This window comes from Pavona decussata, unplaced genomic scaffold, assembly GCF_977016875.1.
Source record: "Pavona decussata unplaced genomic scaffold, jaPavDecu1.1 SCAFFOLD_164, whole genome shotgun sequence".
NCBI classification, from domain to species: domain Eukaryota; kingdom Metazoa; phylum Cnidaria; class Anthozoa; order Scleractinia; family Agariciidae; genus Pavona; species Pavona decussata.
In genome coordinates this window covers 86580-98915 of record NW_028145575.1, presented here as the reverse complement: position 1 = coordinate 98915, position 12336 = coordinate 86580, and the positions used below count along the sequence as shown (strand labels likewise).

Below are 12336 nucleotides of genomic sequence, written 5' to 3'. Positions count from 1 at the left end.
CCTCTGATTGTGAACAAGATCAAGAAAGTAGTAGGCAGACCTTTTGCAGTCAGCTGGGAAAATCCCTCCGAAGGAACGCGTACAGTTGTGAATTACTACTACAGTGGAATGTTTCCACAAACCAGTAAGAGCAAATGGAACTCGTTAACCCTCAACTGAACTGCATGTAGCTGCATCACTCATCTCGATTGTTGGAAAGAATCTAAACACGGAGAGAGTGAAAAGATTACCTCTATTACAAATTTTCGAAGGGCAACCTTAATGAAAAAAAAAAAACTATTTTATGAAACCAAAGTTGATTTATTAATTGATTTATTAAACAATTTTAGAAAACAGAAAAAGGAAATATTAAAATCCATGGGAGTTATTGCGAAAAAAAAAATTGTTTTAAATGAAACGTTTTTTAACCACGTTCCGAAGTGTCATAATCTCCAAAAGGGGTAAACGCCCCACTCACGTTTTCCCCAACAGACGGGTACGCCCGACTATCATTGAAAATTTTTGTTTATATTCGAGTGTCAAACCAGAGGGGTAAAAACTTAATGTTAAAAAGAACCTCTCCCAGAAAGTGCCAAAGGCTCCTGGTTCGAACAACCTTCACCTTCAGAGATGGGCGTAGAATTGAGCGAAGCACAAAGCGGCACACTGATTTACTTTAGTTTTGCCATTGGTAACTATAATACACGCGCACAAAGATTAAATGGCGAGAACTCGGCCACTATGCCTTTCTCGCGAATTCCATTTAACTTTTTTGTCATCAGTCTCTGTAGGGTTTTCCTATGTTGTTTCCCATTGGACGACGCATGGTCAACTCAGGTTTGTTTTTTGGAGGACACCCTCCATTCAAGTGAATTTATACAGTGGGAGTTATAGAGCATATTAATCAGATTTTAACCGCCAATGCCAGGCTTTTGAGAAATTCGAAAAAGTTTCAGGGTATTCGAGTGCGTGGTCATAACTTCGAAAACAATTATAACAAGACTGACGTTCTCCTCTGGACCGTTTGACCGGGGCGTTGGTACTTTCACCGACTCTATCCTTCGACATTAGATTTAGCAGACATTCACAAGGCATAAGGTCATATCAGTTTCTAAACCATTTTAACTTTTACTTCAGTTCAGCTAAAATAACTGTAATCGCAAATCCTGTAAATAAATAAATAAAGTAAAGTTGCATTTTATCAACATAACTGTGTTTCTCCTCGAATTTATCCTTGGTTTGATAATAATAATAATGATAATAATAATAATAATAATAATAATAATAATAATAATAATAATAATAATAATAATAATAATAATAACAATAATAATAATAACAATAATAGTAATAATCACATTAATGATAATAATAATAATAATAATAATAATAATAATAATGATTATTATTATTATTATTATTATTATTATTATTATTTTGCGCAGATATCAATAGTACATTTTCATCTGCGCAGTACAATGTTTAAGAAAATGTTTAGCCTAGAATTTAATGAACAAACTTGGACGTGTCATTTTCCTTCGTTTTATTTTGTTGGACAATTCGTGTCGTGTTACATAAGGTCATCGACACTTGGTTACATGATTACAATGAGTTTTGCCTTTTCGCACGTGCTCAGATCGTAGCGTATTTTGTTTTTCAAAGCATTTTTTTCTGTCCGATATCCAGCACAGAATGTAAGTAGTATCGTCTGTAGTATTTCTTTATTACTCGTTCTTTAAGTTTATTTGTCATTTGTTTTTATTCTTTCTCAGTTTTCACCGTTCATGACGGGTCAAAAATAGCTTTCGATGCCACGAGGTTGTGAGGTTATATGTGAGGTTATTGTGCGGACGAAACAGAAAATCATGACCCTAAATATACTAAGATCATATACTAGTTAAGATCTATACTAGATATACTTTAAGATCTTTGCCTTCTTTTAAATCATCTGGTAATGTATTAATTACAACATCAAACCTTATGGAATATAATTATAATTTTTAATACACTAGTCCTTCTTGAAACTTCAAACACGATCTGGACACTATTAAATTAACATATTAACAAAAGCTGTCTCACAATTCTTACGCCTTATGTCAGAATCAGCTTCTCTATTTATGCCTTGTTGTTCCTTCTGGAGACTAAAGGCGCTTTCTATTTGTCAGAACTGGCCGGCCAGACCGGTCAATCTGTAAATCGAATGCGTCATGTTCAAGAAATGGTGGTGAAACATCCTGAAAAATAATCACTCCGAAACTGGTACAAACTATTTTGAAGCAATTGAAATAACTAGGAGAAAACCTATCCTCCAAATTGGTAAATCCCCTTTACGAACTAACCGTTTAACGACCACTTCTGTCAAACGGAAAGCGCCCTAAGAAGAGCCATATGCTATTAAAACATTAGCCTCATCTATGACAACGTTCTTTAAATAAGAATTCCACTTCCCTTTATAACTAATATACTCAAAAACGGAATAATCGTCTTTTTCTAACGGGTTATAAGACATTTTTAATCCTATAAACTTCAGTCTAAACGATCACAAGGTTTGGATCTTTTTACGGTTTTAATGGATTTCCGGTTCTTCTAAGTCGCTTCCATGACAACCTCCTCCTCCGGCATCATATTGTAGTAGGCCTTTAACTCATCCAGCAATCCAGGGTCAAAGTAAGGGGTGTCCTTCATTAGCATCGTCTCCAACAATGTCGTCACCTGATCAAATGTCGGCCGCTCACAGGGCTTCTCATTCCAACACTTCATTACCAGCTGGAATCTAAAAAATACTGCAGCATTATGAATTGTTCAATGGCGATGTCATCTTTGAATAAACGCTGTGTTGTGCATTTTGCAGTCCTGTACTGGCGAGAACAAATATTTCGGGCAGAGACAGTTTATTATAAGGGATGGGATCAGACTAGATGAAGACTGAAATGCCGCCGATGTTAAAGATTTTTCTTTGACCTTGGCAAACCAAATTTCCTTCACATGGCTATCAATCCCGGGGAATTATAAGAACAGAAGTCCTCACTTTGGCACTCATGAAGAAATATGCTTGTCAAGGAATTCGTGCTCCGCTTTTGCGAAATCAGCGATAATAGAATCATCTTGATTCATATGTTATACGAAATGGAAAGTAAAAAAACGATCGGAAAGGAGGCTCATACTTAACCTTCTCTAAATGTTGTCACAGTTCAATAATAAGCTTCCATTGCGTAAGGAAAACCGGATTTAGGAAAAGTCCTGACCAGACCTCAGAAATACTCTTTGTAGCAATAGACTAGGAAGGTTTATTTTAGTTATGTACATCAAATAGGCTAGGAATGATTGTCGAAAGGCCCTCGGGATATGCAAGCCTGAAAGCGACACCATTGGAAAAGTGGCAGGCATAAGAAAAATGGACACTGACGTCTTTCAGGCTATTGGTGGACTAATTAACACCAACAACGGAATAGTATAAGTCGGATGATCATGATGATAGTGGTGGTGAAATAACTTAGGCGCACTCTCTTTAAAATGTGCCTCGATTGCTTCGGTCATTTTTAAATTAAAAAAGAAATGGTTTATCTATGCACCTGTGGATAGACATTTGAGTATTCTTTTACATCGCCAACAAACTAGGTTTCACATTCATTAGAGCTATCTCATATAAAACGAAAACAACAACAACTTACAACTCGTTAGAGCACGAGTCTGGTTTCTCCATGCGATAACCAGTCTTGAGAAGATTGTACAACTCTTTGTTGTCTAATCCAGGATACGGATTTCCTCCTGGAAAATAAAATCATGTTTTTAATGATATGCTATACTTGATTGGTACATATAAAAACGCTGGTACATTGCAACCTCCACTGAAGCTGTCTGAATTGATGTTAGCCTAAAAAGACTTTTGGTACCTATTTGGAGCGTGGTTAAGGCCTAACAATCATTTCGAATTAATTTACCTGAAAATGAAAACACTGGTAGCACCAGCTGTAGTTGCAGCACTTTACTTCATTTAGAAAAGGAGAAGTAGCATACTTAGTGACAATAAGGCCATTGTCTAAAATAATTTGCACACTTTGGCTACTGACTTCCACTTCTTTTTGCTCCTTTCCTCAGTCTTTAGCCATGCAGTCAATCAATTGGTCGGTCGATCAAGCAGACAGGTATCAGCCAATCGTCGCCTTTCACTCAATCAATCGACCAATCCATGACAAGCAAGCAAACGAGAAAAAAATAACCAGGAGTTAGTCATAAACTCAGTGAATCTGTTAATCAAACTTTCTCTCAGTCACTCAGCCATCCAGCTGGTATGTATTTCAGTCAATCATTCAGCAAGCAACTGAGTCAATTATCTTTTCTTTTTTTTTTTGCATGAGTCAGTTAGTGAATGAGTGAGTGAATGATTCATTCAGCCAGTCAGTCATTCGGAGCTGAGGAGAGAGATGAGCCGAAAGACTGGTGTCTGTACACCTGATTGATAGCGTCAAAGAAGCAAATAGAATCATGACTGTCTGCGTAGCTAAGTATTTCATCTGCCACCAATTCAAATGCAGCACTTGCCCACATGGCCCACGTGTGGGCAAGTCTTCAGGACCTGGATTGGCCACACCAGTCACCTCCTAACCCCTAATTACCGTCAACTGGTCACTGATCTGAAGTCATGGTCAATCATTTATCAGGTGAGCTAACGAGCCAGTAAGAGAGTGAGTCAGACCTGTCAGTCAATCACTCGGTCAGTCCTTCCGTCCATCTGTCACCCAGTCGGTAAATGAAGCAGTCAGGCAATTAATAGCAATCAATTATTCACTGCATAGTCCTAAAATACTTTGTTTGTTCTCTTACCCATTGTAGCAATCTCCCACAGCAGAACTCCAAAAGACCATCTGAAAATAGGATAAATGTCCATGAAGAAAGAGTTTGTTCATGATGAAATCTTCATCCGCACTTCCTTCTAGAATTCTATAATTAACGCTATCTAGACAGGCCATGTTTTTGTGATCTATGTTAGACGGATAGAGCCTACCCCTCTCTATAACTCTATAACTCCGAGGGTATTATTGCATTTCTCTCCTTCGCAAAGGCTACTTCAAAACAAAAACAAAAAAAGACATGTTTAATTGGACAGATATGAAAAAAAAAAGTTATATCCTTTCAAAGTTGGTGAGCGTCTTTCCCGAAAAAAAAAATAGATAATAATGTATTGTTCATGGACTGCCGAATTAACCAGCCAATCACACCCCAGCCTTAGCTTTATCTTGCTCACTCGTGGAGGTAGACGCAAAAGTACTAACGTGCACAAACGTTTCTTAGAGTGCCAGATATATGAAATTTTTAATGCTTGATACTGGGTAGCAATTACTGCATGCCTAATTAAGATACATGTCACAACACTTACACGTCGCTTTTCGTAGTGTATTCACTGTTAAAAAGTGACTCAGGTGCCATCCATTTCACGAGGAGTTTCGTCCCTTTATTGACTTTGTAGATTTCTCCCTGAATGTGGCGCATCAGTCCAAAGTCAGAAATTTTGACCACTTTGCCCTCTCCAAGAAGAATGTTTCGTGCCGCTAGATCGCGGTGAATGAATCCTTTACTTGACAAGAAGCTCTGTGGTAGGAATAGAAAATCAATTAATCAATCCATACTAGATCGATGTGTCAATGAATTTTTACGACATTTATAAAGAAATCGTGATTGACAATGGATACGTTCAAAATTCGTATTGAGATAAATAATGAACACCAATATATCAAAATTAAAAATCTCCTCTTTCCCTTAACCTCATTCTAATAAATAGTAACATGACAGTATTTAAGGTGACTTGTTACCCGCACAACGTATGTGTATTATTAACCGGCGTCCAAGTGACACTCTAAAAAAACAAACTAACATCATTTACCATTCCCCGAGCTATTTGCCAAGCAAAACAAAGAAGATCCTTTGGAGAGAAATCGTCATTGTGCAGCTGATCTCCATTGCTGTCGTTTCCATCCACTCCTCTTTCTGGAGTAACATTTTCATGTAAAGAGTGAGAAGAGCAAGCCAAGCCTTCGGAATCCTTTGCAGCATGATCCACGTGTAGCTCCCCACAGCCACCTGCGTCAACGGTTTCGCTTGTGAATTCATTCAAAAATTGTTTGGAGTTATCACCTGTACTGCAAATTTGCAATTGAGTGATATTGCAGTCTTCCTTTCCGCCGTCAGCAATCCTTGAAGCCGTAGTTTCCTTACAGCTTACAAATTCCTTGCTTTCCGCAGGGTTTTTAGCCAGTAGCATCACTCTTGAAACACTTTCAGCGCCTTGTTGCGTTTTGTCAGCGTCGAGTGTAAATCGATCTTTGTCGTAACACTCTTGATAGCTTTTCTGAGGCATAAAAATCAAAGAAAACAGAAAAAAAAACTGAAAAGAGAAAATTGGACGCTACGTGAAAAAGATACAAAAGTTTACAGCCTAGTTTTAGAATGTTTGGAAGCACTCAGTCCACCATTCTAAACCGTTTGTAATACATGGTCGATCTAGAACATACGGCACAAGCCTTAAACCCTGGATGAATTTATTTATGCAAACTATATAAGATTCGTAAAATGGCTTGAGTTGTCACGTGTTTTGAGCTAATTTATAAAGACAAACCTTCATTGGCTTCTTCATAATTGAATTTAAAAAGTTATATATTTGCTTTTCTGTCTATCAAAAAGGGGCCGCACCACTCTGCCATCATTATCCTGGGCCCTGTTGCTAAAAGCCCTATTAAGCTAACCCTGGATTAACGAGAATTTCGATTCGAGTTTAATTACTGAACAATAAAGATTTTTCAAAAAGATTTCTTTCCCTCAGTTTTGACTTTGACTTTTCTTTACCATTGGCCTAAAATTAGATTTTAAAAACATTTTTAACGAGCGAGCTGAAAACGTGGGTTAACTTTTAATCGTGGATAAACGTTAATCGGCTTTCGAACAACCGGGCCCTGGAATGAACAATTCCAGAAGTAAACGGGGTTGTTGTGAGTTCAGCTCTTAGGCAAAGAAATTTAATTTTCTGAATTCGTGAGGATAAACAAAACCGAGAGACCGGAGCAACCGCTGACTTATGGCCTTATGACGAGAGAGCTTCATCCTGGAAAAGTAAGGGTAGAAATCTGCCACTCGCAACCGATTTTTCCCTTATAAATAGCCAAGTCTAATTCCTCGACCTCATTGTCTTATGAAGACCAGCTGTTCCAGTAAGAAGTCGGACAGAACATGCCCAAAAATAATGCCCACATAAAAACAACTTAACATAATTAGTCCAAACGTGCAATTGATCTTTCCTTACAATGTTTTAAGGGTGTTTTAAGGACAAAATAAACTTACGTATTGCTACTAATAGTTAGTGTAGAAGTGAAGTGGTGGTAACTCAAAAAACAAAACAAAAACAAAAACAAAAAAAGGCCACTTACCATTCCCAGTGCCATTTGCTGTTCGAAACAGGTAAACTCCTTCGGTAAGACCTCGCCGTCATGAGAATTGTCTCCCTTGCTTTTGTTTCCATCCTCTGCGTTTTCTGGACTAACGAGATAGAAAGAGCAAGTCAACTCCTGGGAATCTATTTTTACAGCTTGATCCCTTGCTGGCTTTCCACGAAAAGCTGTGTGCTTGCTTTCTCTCTCGTTTTCATCCAAACGTACATTGGAATTAACATCTGCACTGAAAATTTCAACTTCAATTGCATCTAAGTGTCCTTTGACGTCTTCCGCGTCCCCATTTGCAAAGAATGTTTCTTGACGGCACAACGTTTCCTCACTTTCTACTGTCTTTTCAGCCAATGGCATTAATCTTGATTCATCTTCAGTGCCATGTTGCATTTCTTCAGCATCATGTGTATATCCCTCGTTATCGTAAAACTTTCGATAGGTTTTCTAAAGGGGCAAAATTACAAGGATCAAAAGCTGATCAAATCGATTAGCCAGTACATGGGAAAATGCCAAGCCGTGACTCATAACCTTTCTCAAACAACTTAAAGACCATTTTGAAAAGTTGCAAGAATTGCAAAGGGATCAGAAAGGTGGACTTAAGCTAGTGCATGGCCCAACTCGCCAAAGCAAGCAATAGAGGCGTGCGCACGCTGAATTAATTATCCATGTTTGTTGGTCATCATTTGGCGTTTGAATAAGAGGTAGAGTAGTGACGCATTTGAGCTGGTTTATAAGCCACCACATTGGCCTTTCTCCTCAGCCCTCTGCTCAATCTCTAATCAAGAACACGAGACTAAAACCACCGAATGGCGTATATTAATTCTCGTCTATCAAGGAAGTGTGTACACTGCTTCGTCAACAGAACTGTTATGATCTTCAAATGAACAATACCACCGAGAAGTATACAGGCAACTGATTTTGAAGGATAAATTAAGGATGCAAAAACGAGGAGTTTTTCATCAGATATCCAAACACGTCACGGTGCATAATTTCCCTTTGTCTTTGGCTTTTAAATTATTAATGAGTTTGAGAAGTAATAGATCAAACACGAGGAAGAGCGTTTCCTCCGATTTCCAAACACCGAGAAGTAGGTTGGAAAAACGAGGCGCAGGAGAGTTTTTTTAACCAACTTCGAGGTGTTTGGAAATAGGAGGAAACACTCTTTCCAGTGTTTGATATAGCTTCTCAAACTATTGATAATTCTTGGAGAAATTCCAAGCAAAAGTTTACAACATTTTATGATAATTAAGATCACATTTCTAAACCTCCTTCACGGTAGTGATTTGCTTTTTTTTGGCTTGATGAATTATTAATGAGTTTGAGAAGAAAATAATAAGGATTTTTCAATTACTCGAACACCTTTCCAAGGCAAGTTCAATGTCGCTAATAGATTCAAGTTCAGCCCAACCTATTCTTACGGACTCTATATCTCCATATTCCGTACGGAGTAGTTTGTTTGGTCCCAGATACCATTTAACAAATCTCTGTCCACGCACTTCCGTAAAACATGTACAGATACATTACTCTTTAGGAGGTTTAGCCGAATTTTTCAACGGTATATTATCAGCCGGCGGGCCAAATAAAACACGTTCTCGAAACAACTTTTTAATAGTCCCCATCAATGAAACCGTTCTTGCTGATTGTTGTAAAATGAATTTGAAAGGTTGACCCTCTGGAAACAACGAAAATGACCCCTTTACCACGGTATATTGAGTTATTTATGTCACCTGTTGCCTCTTTCTTCTAAGCCAGTGCAGTAGATCTCCATATGCAAGATATTCAAGTAGCAGAAAGATGGGTTCTGAGTTAGCCCAGCAACCCAACATGCTCACAACATTGCGATGAGAACCAATCGATTTCATTAACTCGATTTCCTCCAGAAGATGGTCCCTTGCTTCCTTATCTGTAGGGTCTGAAAATTAAATAATTTGGAACTAAAATGGTGTTTAAAATGCGATGTTTAATTGTCTTTTAACAGTGACTTTGTGTTGGTTCTAGCACCGCATATGATGAACTACATAATTCATAAGTTAACACTTATACTGGAGTGAAGGATCCTCTAAGCAGAACTTTGTAGGAAAATTTGCTACAGTTTCTTGCGAAATTAAGAAAATAAATCAAAATTTAACTACAGAATCCCGACCTCCGAACATATACCATGATAACTAAATAAGAAAATTAATTTTGAAGCAAAGCGATGGTTAGTGCAATACTGATCTCTCCCCACCCCCCCCCCCCCCCCCCCCCCCCACCAACACTAGACAGTTTCTATGAACTGTGTAATTGTAAGAGTATAGTATTGATGCTCGCCGTTTTTCAGGGGTGTAGTGGTTTTCCTCGAGGTCTGGTTCCTGCCATGGCATTATTTGCTTACACATGACCCTTTGCTCAATATTGTTTATTTCCGCTCAGGAGCCGTGAATGGTAACAAATTGCTTGGGATAACCTTGCGATGGACTAGCATCCCATCCAGCACTTCTCTCAGATGCTTCATCCTACAGAAACCGAGTTAAGCTCTTCGCATGCTGTGTGGGCCACCCGAGGCTCATGTGTTGTTTATAATTAGTACGGCTTTATTTTAAAAGAAAACATTGTCCGAGACTGTGTGTAGTGGTTGTAACCTGTACTTAGTCATGAGATGAAGAACCAGAGTTCCAACAGCTTTGCTCACTTACTGTTGTATTACTGGAATACGTTTATTTTGGGATCTCAATAGCATTTTAAATAAAATATCTTTTATTCAAGAAATTGAAGTAGGAAATAAATACAGTTTCGCTATAAATCATAGTTCACCAAAATACTGGGGTTACGTACACTGTATGTATATTTTTCCTCTTTGTTCGAGACATTGTCACTCTTTAAAATTTCAATGACCCCTTTCAATAACTCAGCAAATACTGCGGGACCCCAATTTTTACACTGGCAAGAATTTTCAGTCACCCCATTTCACCACCATCTCCCCCTCCGATAAATAATGAACGGTCCCCAACTTCCGGCGTGGCATGTCGCTCCAACGAAGAAAATATTCATTGAAACAAAATGCACCGTACATTTTCCCAAGTGGTGTTGTTTGTTCTCAGTATTTAAACCCTGGATCCTGTAAGTAAAAGGTTAATACATATTGAATCATTTACCTTCTAACACTTTAATAGCTACTGTCCGGCCTTCTTTAAAGTCGACAGTCTGAGTTCTGGACTTGTAAAACACCTCAACTCCAGGTGATTCCCTAAATACACCTTTGAGCACTTTACCAAATGCGCCACGACCAATCTCCTCATTGAAATCGACTTGTTCCGGTAGAACTTCCCATCTTAGAAGGGGTATAATGGTTGACTTCGATCTGTAAAATCAAGAGCAACAAAATGGGTAGCTTTCTTTGGTTAAAGTTTGTCCGGCTACCGGACACAGACATTTTGGGCCTTAATTAATGAGTCTAAATATTATTTTTTAACTTGGGAAATATCCATTCAATAATATATAGTTATGTGCAAGATAGCTATAAATCTTTTCAAAGATATAAGAATTTTAAAATACCTTCTGGTTTCGGAGTTGCGGGCCAACTGCTTTTTTTTGGTAACTTTTTTACGAATCCAGGCTGTCCCTAAGATGAAAGTGATCACAATAAGAACAACCATCCCCGGTATTAAACCTATCATCAAGGCTGAAGATGTCCGAGAGCTCGGGTCTGAAAATGATTGTCAAGAGAATAATTCCTGTTACTGAGGGACGTCAATTAATTGCCCTGTTCAATCTAAACTGACATAAGAAATGACGCCAGTCACATTTCCACCTCATGCGAACACACGTTTACCAAACTAACATCTCTATTGACGTAATTCCCTGTCACAACCCTTTGGTACATTTAATGGTATGCGAATTATTCAATGATTGTTATCAAATATAAATAGGATATTTTATCCATTTAGGGGGAATGGGGTGAGGGTGGGGAGGGGATCTACCATTGCCTATTTCTTGGTACTTGTAAATATTGCTGTTCAGGAATTTTTAATAGTCGGCCGAAGATCTCTCATTTTTGCTCAAAACCTTTTGTTGGGGCTGTTCAACTTTCAGAAAGGAGGCGTAAAATTCAGCTGCACGTGATATTATCAAATAACAGTAATTGTAAAAATATCCTTGTTTTACTGTTTTTAACTCGCGTGCAGAGACTGTGTTCCTGGAAGGTACTGGCCGAGGCTTGGGTGGAGAAGTGTAGCTGGAACTTGACGTTTTTTCAAATGATAATCTTTCATCTGCCTGCCCTATCTAAAATAAATTGTCCCATTTTTGCATCCCCATGTAAAACAGTTACAGCGTGATACTGCATGCCGAGCTGAAATTGGCCTATTGGTTTGGAACGTAACCTATTACGTTCGTCTGATCCATCAAATGGACCATTTCCGATATATTAAAATTCGACTTGGCTACGAGGCTTGGGGGAATAAAACAAAAAAAATTAAAATTGTTCATCTCTGAATTTCAATGTAACTTTTGTTGTTCTGTTCCCCCAAGCCTCGCAGCCAAGCTAGAATTTTAATATATCGGAAATGGTGTATTTTTTGTTATTATTTCCTTGAAAGACCTCCAACAACGACAAAAGTCTTAGTATGTTAGACAAAAACGTTTTTAAAAACCCTACTATTGAACTTATCCAGCTATCTCCACCCGTTAAATTCACATCCGGAAGTATCTCAGGGTATGCAAGGCGCTCGTACACATGACAGAAGATGGCAGAAGATCTGGAGTAGCGCCATCTTGCATGCGGATTTCAGTTCCAGGATGAAGTTACTATAAAGCGCATCCTCCATGCCCTCGACTCTAACAAAACAGACAAAAGGATCCAAATACTTAATTCTTGGAAACTTGCCTGAGTTTGTTTTTATATTCCACCTTCTTGATCTGTTGCTCTGACCCAACTCATTCCAGG

The 12336-nt window shown here is 38.3% G+C and overlaps 2 protein-coding genes across 2 annotated transcripts in view; both read right to left on the bottom strand.

The window, feature by feature from the left end:
- LOC146464336 (uncharacterized) overlaps positions 1-12336 on the bottom strand; it is a 114099-nt gene that overhangs the window by 40480 nt on the left and 61283 nt on the right. The window lies entirely within an intron of this gene.
- LOC146464337 (platelet-derived growth factor receptor alpha-like) lies at positions 1885-11253 on the bottom strand. Its single transcript, XM_085129853.1, has 9 exons — positions 10947-11253; positions 10547-10752; positions 9140-9324; positions 7398-7856; positions 5861-6325; positions 5357-5568; positions 4804-4844; positions 3651-3747; positions 1885-2752 (listed from the first exon to the last, which is right to left on the bottom strand). The coding sequence occupies exons 1-9, from the start codon at positions 11066-11068 to the stop codon at positions 2566-2568; spliced, it is 1974 nt and encodes a 657-aa protein (XP_084985979.1). The 5' UTR covers positions 11069-11253; the 3' UTR covers positions 1885-2565.